The 18673-nt window shown below is 33.8% G+C and overlaps 1 protein-coding gene across 1 annotated transcript in view; it reads right to left on the bottom strand.

Moving 5' to 3' along the window:
* LOC131801674 (roundabout homolog 2-like) overlaps window positions 1–18673 on the bottom strand; it is a 310984-nt gene that overhangs the window by 31961 nt on the left and 260350 nt on the right. The window contains exons 13-14 of the mRNA XM_059120600.1: window positions 14017–14098; window positions 13415–13585 (exon numbers count right to left, since the gene is read on the bottom strand). Of these exons, the coding sequence (XP_058976583.1) occupies window positions 13415–13585; window positions 14017–14098 (253 nt within the window). The remainder of the gene's footprint in view (window positions 1–13414; window positions 13586–14016; window positions 14099–18673) is intronic.

The raw sequence follows: 18673 nt of genomic DNA, 5'->3' as shown, positions 1-18673 counted from the left end.
TTTTTATATTTTTTTGTCGTGGAAAGCGGGTTACTATCACCTACTCGATCATCTTCATCAAAAATAATGTGTCTCCTTGACCGCAGATTTTTTTTTAAAAATATTTTTTGGAATTTTTCTATTTATTTGGAACCAGAAATCTTGAACTTGAGAGCTTTTAAAGACCATGGATAGGGGTTTTTCTCAAATATTTTTTAAGGGTTAAAAGAACGTGAGCGCTTAAAGGAGGTTTAAAAATATTTTCAAGAGGAAGACCAAAAAGGGTATGATGAATTATTAAGAATACATTGTTGTACAAAGCAGGTATTCAAACACTTACACACTTTATTACCACCACCGAAATTGTAGAGATTCCTTAAATATTTTCTCTTTGGCACAGAAGCACGAAATATTTCTCGGGGACCAGAAAAACGTGGATATTTTAACGATAAGGAAAGTGTGGAGTTTTCTTAAACATTTTTAAGAGACAGGAGAATTTCAGTCTCTTAATAGAGTTTTAAAACAATAGTTTTAGTTTTAAGAGGACCTGAAGACCCTGGGGACGAATGGGACTAAAAATATATTCAAGAACTAAAAGTGCATCGAATTTTTATTAATATTTTGACGCTCACTCCTTACCGCTTCCCGAAGTGTGGAATATTCAAATAGGAAAAGTTTTAAATTTTGAAAATATTTGTTTATTTGGTAATATAGCATTATTGAAATTTTCGAAATTTATTTATTTTATATTCTTATACCAATACAACGTGCAGCCAAGAGTGACGTAAATGAATATCAGCAAATATAATAGACCCATACTCATTTCTATTAACCCCACCCAAATGGCGTATGAGTTATTTAAAAATGCAAATAATATCATTCATACGCCGCGCGTCCATCCATGGATACAACACAAAATTCACTCAACTACAAAGTAAATGGAAAATTGTACTTCATCAAATTACTTTATACCATCATCAAACAATTTGCATAACAATTTTTTTCTGATTCGTTCATCGTGTTTTTTGTGGGACTTATTTTATTACAGATTTATGAACTTTGCCATAAAAAAAGTTACCAACAAACAAAACAACAATAACAGCCAGCGTAAGCCAAGTAAACCAATTACTTTAACAAGTTGCCACATGGCATACAAAACAAAGCAAAGGCTTTTATGAAAAACCGGCGGTCTACGATTTTTGTTACATTCTAATTTTCAAATGCCAGAAAGGAAGGAAGGAAGGAAGAAGGGGAAACTGTGCGTGTTTTGGATCTACATCAAACTTTGCAAAATAGAAAACAATTTTCAAGTAAATTGTCTAGGATGTCTATGAAGGGTATTACAAAGAGAGTCTGGGTTGACTGACCCAGTCTGCCCATCAAGTTTATATATATATTTTTTTATTATTAACGCTTGAGAAATTTGTTTGCTGTTGTCCGTTACTCTAACTCTCTGCCCGCTTGTCTTCTGAGCTGGGTACAAGGAAAACCAAGTGGCCGCCTGAGTAGCAGCATAATCTTTGCTCTTCGTCTTATACTTTTCAATACTACTCTGTCTCAGACTGTCATGGCTGAACTTTGTTTTTAACGGTTCTGAACGATTGATTGTATGCTGTAAACAAGGAAATGATTTTTATAGTTTTTTTAAGTTTTTTTACAAAGAGGATTTCTTACGAATACTTTCTATTTAGTCTCATGTCAGGCGAAGTGGAAAACTGTTTGTCTAGAGCCCCTGTCTGAATATCAAAGGTCAAAAATTCCGTTTTGCTTTGGGGTGTAAAAGTAATAAGGAAACTTACTTTTATATCCAAAAAAAAATTCAATTAAAATTGTAATATTTTCAGTTTTTTAGATTTCCCTTTAAATTCGTTATTCTTCCTGGATATTTGAGTACCACTTCAATATTGTACTATGTGGCGAACAAAATACACAAAAACAGAGAGGAAAACAAAATATATATAAAATTCATAACGAAATCCTTGTAATGCAAGTCAAGTATCCTGTTTATGTTCTATAAAGTGTTGTTGTTGCATTGTTTTCCCTCTTCCATTCTATCTTGGCTTTGCAATACATTGTGGAAACTCCCAACAGCCAACCAACGTCGTTGTTATTGTACAGACATCTCGTTATTATTTTGTTCTCGTCTCTCCACAATTGAAGTGTTTTCATATTTTGTTCATGTTAAGGACTAAGGGTTTATGGAAAAAAGGCTCTGCTTTTCGCTTTCTCTATTTTTTTCTTCATTTTATTTGGAGTATTTTGATAGTTATATCTAGCATGACCAGACAACAGACAGTCAGTTGGGAAATACTTTTACTTTATATTCTGAAAATGTTACGCTTTATGAATGAATGGAGAATATGCAAGGGAAATTGGTAAAAAAGGAAATAAATGGAAAGAACATTCAATATACTGTAGGTAGGAATTAAAAAAACATTAAAAATGGCATTCGAAAAATATTAAATGGAAATAATGTTTATTTTTATTAAAATCTAATATTAAATTTTTTTTATATAGATTTTTGTAGGACCACAAAAGTCAGAAATGTCCGTACTTTAGGAAATACTAAAAACATCTAGAATAAATTTTAATAAATAAGTGGTCATCTTTAAGAGTTTTATAATTGATGTCCTTATAAATAACCAAAAGTTCAGCCAACATATATTCACACAGTTCGTGTTCGGCCTTTCTGGTACTCAAAATGCACAGATTATCAAAATGTTTGAATCAAATATTCATGCATCGTACTAAATTTAACGACCTTCAAAAATTAATATTTTATCCTTTTTCGGTAAGAGTAATAGGAAAATGTTTAGATTTTACACCAAAAAGTCTTCAAGATCTTTCATTTTGAAGTTTACCGAGGATGCCCAATGGACCCACATCCAATTTTCCGTCCAAAAACATTTCAATGTCAATATCAAATTTTAGAATAAGAACTCTTTCCTTTCACCAAATACCAAATTTAGTACCATTTAGTATTTTTCGTACAAATAAAAGGTGCATTTCCAAACCACCGCCAAATTTCAAACAGAGATATCATCAGTAATCTAAACATTAAACTTCAGAATTAAGTGATTTTAGTACTTATTGTACCATTATAGTACCCATTTCCCAAACCACCTCCTGTTCATAAATCAGCCACCATTGAGATTATTTCTTTATAAAACGTAGATTTTTATGCAGAAATTTTTTGTTCTTATAATTGGGCTTTTTTAAATATATATTTTGTAATTTTTCACCAATTCCAAAAGTGAAATTAAAAAGAAAATTATTTTCAAATAAATAAAAAAAAACTCTTTCGATTGCTGCCAAGAAATCTAAACCAAAGCAACCTCAAAAAAGAAAGGATGTGAAATAATTTCCTTAAGGCTATTACATAAAATAACAAACCAATAGAAATTTCCACTTTCCTTTTTTCAATTTTCTTGAAAGGGAAAACATTTTTCGGAATATCCTTCAGAAAAAAGGAAATACACAAAATGTCCAAATAAAAAGAAACAAAAAATTGGTTTGCCATCAAATCAATAAATTTGCTGATGCTTAGGATGATGGCTACGAAGACGACGATGACCTTCAAAGATATTTTCCATTTATGGTTATTTTTTATGGCCCTGTGAAAAAAAGAATAACAAAAAGGAATTGCTACAGACATTCTTTTGTCAAGAAGAAAGGCCGTGTTGGATTTTTTTGGTGGCAGCAAAATTTATGATTCAATAAATTTAAATAACACTAAGCCAAAAAAGTGGAAGACAAATCAGATGGGTGTTGCTGCGAAGGAAGAAAAAAAACCAACAAAAAAAAAATGTTAAGCAAAAAGATTCCTGATAGGCTCATTTGACAAACATTCCACAAATTGTGTGTTTGTATTTTTGCTTTTATGTTTCAAAATTGCTTTTCGGGGGAAAATACACCCATGAGGTGATGGAAAATAAAATCCCATATGTATATAAGTAGAATAAATAAGGAGGATAATATGACTAAGAGAAATGTAAGAAGTGTAGGAAAACAAAAAGACACAGATAAGCTTTAGGCCAAAAAGACGAAAGGAAAACAACATCCAAAATCCAAAGTCAAATCAGCAAAACATATAATAATATTAACAAACATGTTTTATAACAAAAGCCGATACCAAGGAAAGAGAGAGAGAGGAATTGTAAGATTTGAGTACCGTTGAGGGTTATCAGAGGGTGTTGAGCCATGTTAAGTGGTAATATCAATCATTGTTAATGCAGTGTAATACGTTTACACGTATGTGTGTGTGTGGGCGAGAAAGTACAAACGTATATACATAAAGAATAAGCAACACATATGGAATAATATTCTTGATAAGATTTTTGATGGATTTTGGTTTTTCAGAAAATACTGCTTTAAACATGAATCTCCTCATCTCAATGTAAATTTTCTTTATTTGGCTTTACAATACATTTTTGTGGAGATCAACAATTAATTTTGTAAATTATTTGTGCCGTTATTCTCAAGGGTACCCTATGATTAATATTAATAGAAAATACCGTGGTGCGTATTAGCATTATTATAAAATATTGTTCATTCTCATGACGATGGAAAATTAGAAAATTGTGGTGATTTGTATCGAGAGTCACTTAGACATATTACCGTCATATTCCAAGGACACACAACAGTAGACATAATATTATTCACTATAATATTCTGAAATAACCTGAATCTGTTGCTATAAATATCTAATGAGACTATTAAAAATTGTAAAAGGAAATGTTGTCTGTAAATGAAAAGAATTGTTATTGTTAATTTGAGTTTTATTTTAAATGTAAATAGAACCCGTATGGAGGTCTGTTGTTGCGTTTTAAGTGTAATTAATATTATTATGTTCTTTAATTGGATTATCTAAACGAAATTTATTAAGAATGCAAATAAATTGTAAAATCGCGCGAAGTTTTTGTATAAAAAGGGCCCATAAACCATATGTTATCCTTGTATGTGTCGAGAAATATTATAGCTTAATTAAAATAAATTCGATTTCTAAGTCAAAATTTTCTAAATCAAAATAAACCGCTGAGAGAAAATGTTGCTAAAATCTTCATAACAACTTTAATCGGTTGGTAGAATTGTACAGAGTTCTACATTCAATTGATGCTAGGCGGACTATAAGGTAAAATCCATCTGTTTATCAGTCAATTGAATTTAAAATACAGGACATTTATTTATTACAGATCATTAACATTTAATCAAGGATTTTGTATGTCAAGGATGTTTAGGAATATACCCCAAATGACGGTCCCTCCCTATTTTCGGTGTCTACTGAGTTTTAGCTAAAGTTTCAAACAGAGAGCTACTCCTTGCGAAAAAATGCTATTCCTTGCGAAAAAATGATTGTGAGTCAACTATAGCTCTGTATAAAGATATTTCCTGAAAGATAAGATTTAAAATTAGCTGTATTTTCACGATTACTGCAAGTCTTTGAACATATGTCTAAATCTAAATATATGTCTAAAAAATCTAAAATGTTGAGTTGTCATGTTTGATTTTTTATTCCAAAAATTCCCACAGCACTAAAATGTTCTTAAACATCAAACATTTTGTGTCTCGTACCATCGTACGTTACCGCGATACTGGTAGCATAGTCCGACTCCAAGGAAGTGGATGAAAGAAACAAGCAACATCAGCAGAAATGGTTCGAAAAAAGTAAAGAAGCGAATCGAAACCCGCGCCGCAGTGGCCGAAAAATGGCTCGCGAGCTGAACATATCGCAATAACTCAAGTGCCGGCCATGGTGATAGTGTGGGCCGCCATAACAGTCGATGGTCGCTCTTCGCTCGTATTAATCGACCATACCATCAGAATAAATGACGAATATTATCGCGAAAATATTCTGGAAGGTGTATTAATGCCTTGGGCACGCAAACATTTTGGTCATACATACCTTGGGCATTCCAACAGGACTCAGCACCATCTCACTCAGCAGACGCCACCCAAGAATGGTTACAAAATGAGGTTCCTCACTTCATTTCCAGCGCACAATGGCCACCAAAATCTCTGGATATCAATCCGTTGGAACCTTGTGCCTGGAGTATTTTGGAAAACAAGGTTGGCACTAGAAAATACCAAGTGTCGATCACCTCAAGCAGGCGCTTCGCCGGAATGGGCCAAAATACCGCAGAGTAGCATTCGGGCAGCGTGTGATGGTTTCATTGGCAGTTTGAAGGTGCCAAGGGTGACCAACTCAAACAAATCTAAACTTATTCTAAAATTTGAAGCTATTTCCGACATTTTTGCTTTCATTCAATAAAATTAAAAAAAAAAAAAAATGTAAAAATGATGGAATTTGACTTTGTTGTAGTTATTTATCTCACCCTGTATACGGTCAAATAAATTATGCATAAATAAAAAATGCATACGCTCCAGTTGCCCTTCTATGTATTCCCTTGTCTGCCTTTATATTCTCAAATAGCTTCAACTTACTTGCTTAACCACCCTCGTACATTATGTTTTATACATTACTACATCTAAAGAAATTTCTATGCTATTTGTTTTGTGCGCGTAGAGGTGTGCTTAGCAATTGTTGATAGCAGCAGTCAGTAGGTGTTGTTGAGCGTATTATTTTTTATGTTGTATGATTTATAAAAATTATTCACACAATAAATTCGGCTCGATTCCCAATTTCTACCACCCCTCAATTTCTACAACACACACACCCACATACAGTATTCTCTGTTTTTTCCATCCCCTCTTTTTTTCTTTTCTTTGGCTTAGCACAATGTGGAGCAAAAAATTGCTATACACTTTTGAGACTTATTTTTTTGCCACTGGATGCTGAACATTTGGAGACTGCATATGAACCAAAGGGATATACACGAGTTATCGTGTGAGTGTGTGTGTGCGTAATATGTGTGCCATGATATTTTATAGTGTATTCGAAAAAGACAGGTTATTACTATGATTTGATTTCCTCCTTTTCGCATATTTGCACACGAAGAATTATGTTTTCGCATTTTTTCATTTAGGAGAAATGTGAATATGAAGCGAATAGTACTCTTGTGGGGGATTTATTTCCGAAAGCTCTAAGAAAGCCATAAGAGTTGAATGGAAACTTCGTTTTGTAGCTGAGTTATTACGGTAGGCCTTAATGGCAGCATGTGTAAGTTATTTCACATAAATCTTTATGTACTCAAAGGAGAAATAATATGTGTGTCATATTCTGATAAATGCCTCTGGTAGAAGTTTTTGTTTGGGGTGGGTTTTTGTTTAGGAGTTCTTCCTTGTGGTAAAAAATATTAAGAGATTTAAATGGAATTTAAGTTTGAAGGGATTAGGAGATATAGAAAAAATGTTTTGGGGAGATAACTAAATATTTCAATACATATTGCTTAGGTTTTAGTTTTCGATGTGAAGAAATCCGTAAAGGAAGAACGAAGTTCTTTTTAAAGTAATATGAAGAAACCCTTACCAGATTGGAAGGAAGAATTAAGTTTTTAAAAGTAACACAAATTTTATGATATTTAAAAAAAAAACAGTAAGGAAAGGTCAAAAGTCGGGCAGACCCGACTATATGATACCCTACACCACTATGCGTATTTCGTAGAGCTACCGTAACAAAAAAGTTTATTTTGGGAATTTATGTGAAGTAGATCATACCAACTTTGACCCTTATTTAAATGCGTATCATAGCTTTAGATTTGCCAAAATTTGGGAACTAAATCCAACTCTTAACCGAAATTCAAAAAAGGGACCTCTGGTATTAAAAAAAAAAAACATTGCTGTATAGTGCATGATATAACTTCGATACAAAGAATATAAAATTATATTTTTGGAACAATAGACATACCGGAACAAGTTTCACCAAATCAAAAATTCCATTTGGTGCCCAATAAACCTAAAATCGAATAGGAGCTATATCCAAATCTGAACCGATCTTGACCAAATTTTAGGCACTTATTTCTGAGCTGTATCTGATATCTGATCATTGTTACGGAGTACACAATCTGAACTGATTTTCACCAAAAATTTGAAGCACTTGTTTCTGGACTGAATTACGTCGGATGTGCCAAAATTAAATCCATTTGGGCTGATATTACCCATTTGGTGCACAATAAACCTGAAGTCGGATAAAGTTATATATATGGTAGCTTTATCCAAATCTGAACCGACCTTGACAACATTTTACGCACTTATTCTGGCCTGTATCTGATATCTGCTACCAAAGATCGTTGTTGTGGAGTACATATTACGTATGTGAGAGACTTAAAACCATATCGGATGAAACATATATATGGGAGCTATAGCTATATCTGAACCGATTTTTATAAAAATTGAAGTACTTGTTTCTAGGATGAATTCAGTTGGAATTGCCAAGATTAGGTTTATTTAGGTTTATTTATCCTCCTAGAATGACTTCTATTTATAACAGACCAGTGCTCATCCTACAGAAGATTTCCACAAAGTGATTGAGTTCAGGATTTTTTTTTAAACACATAAGTTTCTCCTCATAATCACACATATAGTACTACATTCCTCAGAAATAGATTCCGGTTGGTTTGGTTTATTGTAAGGTGAATATTTTATATATTTTTAGTTAAATCGGCATGTCCAGACTATTTTAGGGCAATTTTTTAACTTAACATGTGTTTCAATAGTTTTTTTTCTTCTTCATTTTCCAAAATATCACAGAACCACTCTATGATACAGCGATTTTGTAGCATTCGAAACATTTCGATTCCATCGCATTTAACAACACTTTTCACGGATTTTTTTTCTTAAATTCCATTTTTGCCTAATACTTAGTACTGCTCCAGTTGCATTTGCTCCATTCAAACTAAGCGGCACCCATCAATAACGCATTTCTTTTTGGATCTCTCATATTGAGTTGTTTTTCAATTCACCTATCTTTTCCAGCACCTGTGTCAATATTAACTTATATTTCGAAGAAAGCGAACAAGAGAGAGAAAAAAAATGCAAGAAAAACAAAAATAAACTTCATAAATCTAATGGCAAGCAGCAGAAGGAGTACGAAAAAAAGGACAACGAAATATTTGTTCTATTTCAGGTAAGGCCGAACACAGCTGAACACTATTGCCAACGAAACATTTTGCAATTGGAACAGAGAATGAATAGCAAAAAATAACAACTGAATACATTCTGATTCATTTACGCAAAACGTGTTGGGAAAGAGAGAGAGAGAGTGGAAAAGAACTAAACCAGAAAAATGTAAAACTACATTGCCGCACCAACTACGAATGGTTTGGTGGGCTGGGCGGCGAGCCTCCATTGCGAATCACCAATTGACCCAAATTTTAAATCTCGTTCTCAGCAAAAAAAAAAAAATGATTCACAAAAAATATGAAAAGCAACATAAAAACGCATAGAACTCTGAAATAGCATGGAATATATGTGTATAGGCATACAACAACAACGACAATAACAACAAAATGAATTTATGCGTTTATAACTATAACATAGTGAGTCAAGGGGAGCTAAGAATCCAACCAGAGAACCAGGTCAAAGAAAAGAACAACAGCATAAAAAATTATTAAAGTGATTTATAAGCTAGGGAGAGTGGCTGCTGCGATGGGTTGGTTGGTGGCATCAATCTAAGAAGGTCCTTGTGCTACCCCCCTCCACCCCTAGCTAGAATTTATGAACCACTTTCAAGGATATAATTCATAATTGTGTTGTTTTGCAACAATAAAAATAGCAACAAAAACAACAACAGTATAAGAATAAATGGCAGCAATTAAAACAATGTCTGAGCAGCAATAGTGGAAAATTGAAATTATAATTGGAAATATGAATGAAAAAGAACGGAAAGGGAAAATTTCAAACGAAAAAAACTTGCTACTGAAACAAAAACACAAGAAAACTAGTTGGCCAGCAGTCAAAGTGATTCCATTTCAATTTAGCCAAGGGAATGGACAAATGAACCCCAAAACAAAAATCCATTGAAATAAAATACCTAAGTTTGAGGTTAATAAATAGAAAATGTCTTTTGGTCACAGTTCCAAAAATGGCAATACTAATTGCTCTGCAATTTGTTTGCAAACGAATAAGACAAACGAAAAATATGGAAGATGATGCAAGAGGGTAGACAAATTATGATTATTTTCATATTCTGTTTTTTAATTATTTTCACAAGAAAAAAACTAGAACTGAAGAAAAGATGGAGGCAACATCAATCCAGTTCATTAAAATATGCCCTCAAAGCAGAAATTGGAAATGTGTACTCATGTGGAAATGTTAAAGAAATAAATGCTATTTTTTTGCAAATTGAAATCATGCATGATATTGCTTATTATTAAGTCAAGTGGAAAATAATTTAGAATTCACACAAATACCCATATGCTTAGGAAAAAAAAATTATAATTGATTGAAATAAAATAGAAAAGAGAAGTGGAAACTAATATTCTTGTAAAAGTTCTGCAGGGCGTGTGATGGTTGTCATCATGTATACGGCATGATGGTCATATACAATTTTTAATATCAATACAAAAACTGCATGTAAAAAATGAGGAATGTTTTTCATTATTTGAATATTTGAAGGAAATTAACATTTATCAAGCAAAACATGAAACGCCAAAATGGCATATTAAAATGTGTGAACCGTATTTAAATTGTTTAATTTTCTTTAAATTGAAAATTTTAATTTTAAATTTTAATTTTGTTTTTAATTTATTTTTTAATTTTTAAATTTTATATTCCATTCGGCAAATATTGAAAAATGAGTCATTAAAATTCCAAAAAGTGCAAGAACTTACTCCAACTACAACTTACAGAAAGAAAATAGACTCAAAAGAGCTAAAAAGTTGCTTCTCTTGGCCGAAAGTGGTGAACTGCGAATTTGGTTTTCTCCGATGAGAAAACATTCGCCGTCCAGCAAATTGTAAACAAACATATTGATCGTGTTTATTTGTCAAAGAGGACAGCTGAAATGTGAACCTTCGGTTGGCCACCAGAACTCAAACGCCAGCCATGGTGATGGCGTGGGTCGCCATAGCAGCCGATGGTCGTTCTCCGCTCGTATTAATCGACCGTGCATCAGAATAAATGCCGAATATTATTATCGCGAAAATATTCTGGTGGGTGTATTAAAGCCTTGGACACGCAAACATTTTGGCCGCAGACCTTGGTCAGACCGACAGGACAACAGGTCATTCCAACTTAGCACCATTTCACTCACACACGCCACCCAAGAATGGTTACAAAATGAGGTTCCTCGCTTCATTTCTAGCGAAGAATGACCATCAAAATTTGCGGATACCAATCCGTTGGACTATTGTGTCTGGAGTATTTTGGAAAGCAAGGTTGGCACTAAAATATATATCAAAGTGTCGATCACCTCAAGCAAGCGCTTCGACGGGAATGGACCAAAATACCGCAGAGCAACATTCGGGCAGCGTGTGGCGGTTTTATTGGCGGTTTGAAGGCCATAATTCTTTTCAAATGTGACCAATTCGAACAAATCTAAACTTTTTCTAAAATTTGATGCTATTTCCGACGTTTTTTGCTTTCATTCAATAAAATTTCAAAACAATTTAAAAATTATGGCGTTTTGTCTTTTTTGCAGTTTTTTTATATCACCCTGTATGGTGAACACATCCAAATTCACAATGCAAATTCAAAATTAAATGGAAGACATCAGGGGATATTTTCCAGTGAAAACTTTTTCCAAGGAAAACAAATACCGGCAAAACATTTGCCTGGCGGTTTGAAGGCCATAATTCTTTTCAAATGTGACCAATTCGAACAAATCTAAACTTTTTCTAAAATTTGACGCTATTTCCGACGTTTTTTGCTTTCATTCAATAAAATTTCAAAACAATTTAAAAATTATGGCGTTTTGTCTTTTTTGCAGTTTTTTTTATATCACCCTGTATGGTGAACACATCCAAATTCACAATGCAAATTCAAAATTAAATGGAAGACATCAGGGGATATTTTCCAGTGAAAACTTTTTCCAAGGAAAACAAATACCGGCAAAACATTTGCCTGGAAATAAAAATCAAAAAATTAGCAAAACCTTCCACAACGGGTTAAGTGGAAGGTTTTGCTAAATTTTTGAAGTCTCTTTTCTCGATTCTTAAAAAATTCTCCGTTTGCAGAGAATAAACCCGATCACGACAGTTTTCCAAGTGTTGAGCACTTGACAAAACTTTAAATGGAAATTTAAAATCTAAAGGAATTTCAAGGATTTTGTTTGTTTTTAATACTTTTATATGAATTTGCACAGAGTTTTAAGAATTTAAAGAGAGGAAAAAATTGGAAGGACCATTAAGGACGGTATTTACACAGTTTTCTATTTCAGGGAAAAATTTGTCTATCTTGAGGGTTTTTTCTAGATTCTCAGAAACGTTTTCTCCCCATAAAACATATTTAAGAGACCTTCTGCCTAGAAAGGGTCTTAAAAAGGCTTCATAATATTGAAGACCTAAAAGTCACGAAAATTAGTCGGAGGGTGGAAGAAATTATGTACGAAAAAGATAATGCTAAACCTTAAAAATGTCGGCAAATAAGTTTAGCATAGGGAAAGCATCCATAAGGTTTTTATGTCTGGCGAGTAGAGGAAATAAATGGAGTATGCTCTGTGTTCTAATGCGACTTGTATAGGAGCGTTTTTTCTTGTTTTTGAGTAGAAATCTCATATTTTTAGAAACAATAAAGGTTCTTTTTTCTGTAGAAGTTCTTGAGACCCCTAAAAACACATTCACATGAGTTTCGAGATTTAGCTAATCCACTGAAAGATATTCATTGGTGTATAGAAGATATAGTAAAGGTATTCGGTCTAAAAGAGACCGCACAAATTCTCCGGCCAACACAAAACTATTTTGTCTACCTTTGAAGTCTTGTGTTGATATATCTAAGAGGTATTTTCCAGCTGAAAATGTCCTCACTAAACATCTCATCATTCCCTGTGTATGGCATATATTTGATAAGCTTAGGCTATGCGAAAAGTTAAGTAAAAAAATAAAATAAAAAATACCGAGATAATCTTCAGTCATTTTAATTTAAATAATTTAATTTCTAACCCCTGTTTTATTAGCAGGATGACAATGATATTTTAAAGCAAAATCCGCGTTGAATTCGGTTTCGACTAATTTTCATGGTAGTTGTATGATTTATTGGAACAGTATTTTCCCGACCGAAGGCAATTTGAGGAAAAGCCTCGTCATTTCCGCCATAACATCAATATTATATGTTATAAAAATGTTTTTTTATTCCATATTTCATGAGTTATGTTTCCTGATTTAAACCCGACAAAGTCAAGACAACGACATAAGATCAACACAACAACAGCCGCAACATCAATAACCCCGTTGTCACAACTTCTGTGTTAAACTACGATGATGACGATGATGAATATATTGGCATATTGGCTATTTGCAATTTGAATTTTGCAATTTTTCAATCCAGACACACACACACATTCACTCACACACTGAAAGAAGAGAAAATCGTTTGTACTTACCTTGCCACTTAATACGGCACGCGCTTCGGATATTTCACTTGGCGGCACCGTGCCGGATTCGGAGCCCAGAGTTTTTATCACATTCGATAAGCCCGATGGCACCGATAATCCATGCGAATTTTCAGCACGTACCAAAAACACATACGATGTTGCTGGCTTTAAACCGGAAATCTAAAAAAGAAGGCGTGTAAAAATGAGAAATGAATATAAAACAAAAAGCAAAAAATGCCTGCAAAATTTCCACTCAAAGTGTGTTGAAAACGTTTGCCGAGATAGTAAACTATATTGAGATGGAGTATGAAGAAAAAAAACATGCACAATAGTTTTTTAATTGCACAAAGTTTCTGGCAAAAAAGCAACAACTCTTTATTATCAAAACTACCATCTCGTTTGAATTTGAGCCCCGAAACTGGTAGAAAAATTCAAAGTTTTTATCAAACATTTTTTTATTTCATGTTTTTTTGGAAACATTTTTTGTATGGGAAAAGAAAAACTTTGGCAATAAAAGGCCGATACAGCAAGTAGGATGCAGGATGTACAATTTAAATAATTGCTAGAAATGATTTTGAATTTAATTTAAATATTAATTTCTATAGACTTACCGTTATTTGTTGATCTGGTACCCGGTGAGCTGCCACAACCCAGCCAGTTTGTAAATCGGAACTGAAATATTCGACTGTGTAACTGCAAAGAATAAAAGAAGAACATTTTTTAATAATGTTGAAGAATAAGGTACAGCTCTGAAAAAATGAAGGAGAGGGCAAAATATGCTCTCCTTTCGTAAATATCGATTTGTTTCGTGTATATATTAGAATATAATTTTCACCCGTTTCTTGTAAATCCATATTAAATAAATTATTTTGTAAGTGGGATTTTCTTTGGTACGATTTATATTAATTTCAATGAGCAATATGTCGTATGATCAATATACATTGCTCATACGCCGCTAGTTCAATCATTCAATTGGAAATTATGATTATTATCTGGTGGCATGTATTTTTTTCATTTTTACCAAATTTAGAGATTGTGTATTTATACCCTGCAACACTATGTGTTTTGGGTATTATAAGTTTGATTCTCGCCGAGCTGAGTCGATCTAGCTATGTATGTCCGTGCGTCCGTCTGTCCATGTTCATTTGTAATCACTCTACAGGTCGCAAATTATGGTCCGATCCTCACGAAATTGGAGGTGGGGTTATGGATTTGGGGATGATCGCATAATATTTAGGGGTTGAAATGGACCAAAAACTGAAAAATGTTCTCATGTTGCAGTTGTTCTACAGGTCGCAATTATAGACCAATCGAAGCGGAAGTTAGCCTGGGGCTAGGGCTTAGGGCTGGGCAAAAGCTTAAAATTTTGATGGTCATCGGGTAATATTTAGTATATATAATATTTGTGTTAAATAAAAATCAAATTTCCCATTAAACCGCGAATATTTGTAATCCCGGCGAAATCACAAATAGACGAACAGATCAATTCTGACCGTTACGTAGATGCCTATAATAAATATATCTGATATATATAGCGAAATATATACAATGTGTATATACAAAGGAAGGGGATGTTAGCTAGAATGCTTATATCTCAAGAATGGCTGGACCGATTTTGACAAATTTTATCAATTCAGAATGCCCTCTTGGCATAAAAAGATAAAATAAAAAAAAAAAAAAAAAAAATCGCATAAAAAGATGCCAATAATTATGTTAATATAGATTTTGTAGTATTTTGTGAAATTTTGTTATTTTTTCATTTTTTTATCGCATGCGATTTTTCAACTTGACTTTTAATATTGAACTGTACATGTTGTAATATTTTTTTCCCTTACAACACAGGTTGGGATTTTCGTCCGATCTTCACGAAAAATTTCACAAGATGTCCGCAATATATTCAAAGGGTAAAATGGATCAACAACTAATAATGTTTCTGTTTCGTTATAAAGGCCACAAATAGAAACTAAACGCAAAAGTTAGTAATCTCGCATAAAAATAGAGTTTAGGATAGCGGGTAGAAAGGACCACTACTTGTGTGTGAAAAAAATACTAACATTACTTACAGGCGACATTCGAAACACAAAAAAGGCGGGCTTTTTTATGCTGATTTCTTTGACGAATATAGCCAAATATCGTAGACAAGCAAAGCATATAGATGAGTCTACATTTGATTTCTCGCTCTTGAAGATGATCGCAAAATATGAATCAAAAACAGATAACATTTCCTGATCACGCAAGTCTGAGAAGATAGTTAAGGACAGGGAAAAAGTCTAGCATTTTTGAAGACCATTGGATTATATTTAGCTGTAAAATGGACCACAACAACTAACGGCATGACGGAGTACTACACTATACTATACTATACTATACTATACTATACTATACTATACTATACTATACTATACTATACTATACTATACTATACTATACTCTATTATATTATGCTTTAGTATACTTTCTGTTTAGTTTAAAAATTGTGGATGGCGCCTAAAAATATGCTTTAAAAATGATAGAAATAAATTTGGAAACATTCACTTTACATGCAACTCTTTAAGAGACAGTCTCATCAGATTGTCTCACCAGTTCTCGAATCTTGAAATATTGCACAAAAATAGCTGTTGATAGACAGGTGCAGGATAAGGCGGGGTTTGTAAAAAATCGTACTAAAGCATATTAATCACTACGAGCTATATTTTTAGCTTCAAATGTACAATTTTAGGGTTACAATCTTAATTTTGGTACATAGGTCCCTCTTAATACGAGCCATTTAATTAAAGTGCAGAAAAAATGTACTAAAAAGTGCTAGAACTGGGTTTTCTAACAATTCTTTTAAAACTAAAATATGCTCACTTGTAGTTCGAAGCGGTTAATATGTGGGGAAATTTGCTGTTAACGGTACTAAATACTAAAAAGTCAAGGGTGGTGTCCGGGTCCAACCCTAAGAGGTCAATCTTTCTATTTTCTGATCATTTGCCTGGAAACGGATTGTTTTGCCGTTGGCTTTCGAAATGGTGGCGAAGAGCATATTTGATTACATTGGTGCTGGTACTAAATAGTTAAATGTACTAAAATGTGAAATTGGGATCAAAATTCTATAATTTTAGCATTAAAACCCTAATCTTAAAATTCAGTACTATTGGCGTAAAACATGAGACCAGATGGGTTTTTTGGAATTTTGTATTGGAAGGAATTTTATTTTAAGCATTGTATAATGATGAAAAGTCGTACTGTTTTTTGGGCCCTGGAAAAGGTACCAACATTTACAAAATGTGAACAAGGAAAACTAGAATTCTTAAGCTTAGCATATGCTCACTTGTAGTTCGAAGGGGTTATAAACTGCAATATGTGGGTGAGTTTGCACTAAATGTTACTAAATACTAAAAAGCCAAGGGTGGTATCCGAGTCTAATCCGAAATGGTAATTTTTTGTATTTTCTGCACATTTTGCTTGAAAACGGATTGCCCTGTCCGTTGGCTCCCGATGCATTATAATGCTCGGCCAGCGGAAGTAGTGTCCATCTGCTTGCGCAAAAATAAGAGAGTGGAAAATTGTATATTTTTATGAGGGACCTAAAATAATAAGTTTGGATGAACTTCCACCCTGATGAGAAATTCTTAAAAAAGGGATCATCCGCTGGCACGATTCAAGCCTAGAGCCAAACTGGAACAACTGATTGGCCGGTTTCACAAAAACTTATTCTTTAGCCAGATGACTGCCAAGCTAAATGCTTTTTCGGCCATTAGTGAGCGCGCTACAGTTTCATTTTTTTGGTCAATTTCCGGACAACATAACTTTTTGCCATCATGATGGGCCGTTCTTTCACATTTTTTGGTGTTGTTGTTTTTCGGCTGCTGGTTAGTGCTTTAGCTTCAAAGTACTGCAACATTAAACGTTCAACAACGCCATTACCATTGTGTTTTGTTGTGTGTTTTTGTATGGAAGAAGCAATGAGCGTTTGGTTTTTGGAACCAACAACAAGCCAGTTGGCCTTAGGCAAATGCCATTTTCTGCTCAAGAAACATAAAATTAAGCTTGCCACGCCAAAATGCAACGCATTTACCCCCCTTTCACCTTGCCAGCTGGCCTTCACCTGATTTTTCACATAAAATGAGACAGGGACACCATGGGCACATTCACCCAACTCAACCACCCGGCGAATTTTAAGCAAAGCAATCGGGCCACAGACATGTATTGTTGGCAAAAAATTTTGTCTGCCTAGTCGCCTTCGTCGTCGTAGCTGTCCAAAGTCACATTCGTATTATCGAGGATACAATGGGCTAAATGATGGTCAGCCAGTGTCTGCTACACAACAACAACGGAAAAAATGAAAGAAAAACAATTTGAATGAAACACAAAAAAAAAACAAATCCCTGTATCCAAGAGACAATAGACACCAACCAAAATCAGCCAGGCTATTCTTTCATTGTTTCCACCAGTGTTGTGGTGTTGCATACAAACCGAATCAGCGAGCCAGCCAACCAACCAACCAACCATTGTTGTCTGTTGCTGTTATTTTCGGGGCCAGTTTTTGGCGGTTGTGGCCATCAAATCCTAGCTAACATCTCCGAAATTCCAAATATTCCATTATTATGCTGCTCTCCTTGCAATGTTAATGCCATTCGTTTTTTTTTGTGTTTTTGTTTCGAAAGGGTATTTGCTGCTTTGTGTTTCAAAATAACGAATTAGAAAATACGAAAGGGAATGGAAACTGATACGCCACCTCACACCCCCTCCTGAAAATTCTTGCTATTGAATATTTCAGAGTTGTTGCAAATCGAATTCGTTGCATGTGAAATTTAATCGTTTGAATGTGAAATGTTGGCCTTTAGCAACAGCTGTTGCATCTGTTCGGGGCTGGAGACAGGGAGAACTGACTGCCATCAAAGAGAGGTAAGAAACCACTCACATGACCATTGTTTCAATGCTAAATGAAAAAAAACAGGAACCCCTTCACAAAAAACTGTTACCATGAAGAAAAATAAATTATGATCCAAAACAATGGCCAGCAGGCTAGATCCACCCAAAACAAAAGGACCGAAGATGTAGTGTTACCAATGAAAATGGCCACAACAAAACGAAATATGAAATGATGGATAAAAAATATGGTAGTGTTGTAGTAAAGAAAAAGGCAAAACAGCTGACAGGAAAATGGGGAATATGATTTTCTTTTCTTGTTTTTTCTGCTTCAGCCAAGTTATATTCAATTTACCATAGGTATTTCGGCTGGAATCTCATTTAAAGTCTTAAGGAAACAAGTTAGAAAGTATC

Source organism: Musca domestica, unplaced genomic scaffold (genome assembly GCF_030504385.1).
Source record: "Musca domestica strain aabys unplaced genomic scaffold, Musca_domestica.polishedcontigs.V.1.1 17, whole genome shotgun sequence".
NCBI classification, from domain to species: domain Eukaryota; kingdom Metazoa; phylum Arthropoda; class Insecta; order Diptera; family Muscidae; genus Musca; species Musca domestica.
Note: the sequence above shows the minus strand (reverse complement) of the source record. Positions and strands in the feature narration are given on the sequence as shown.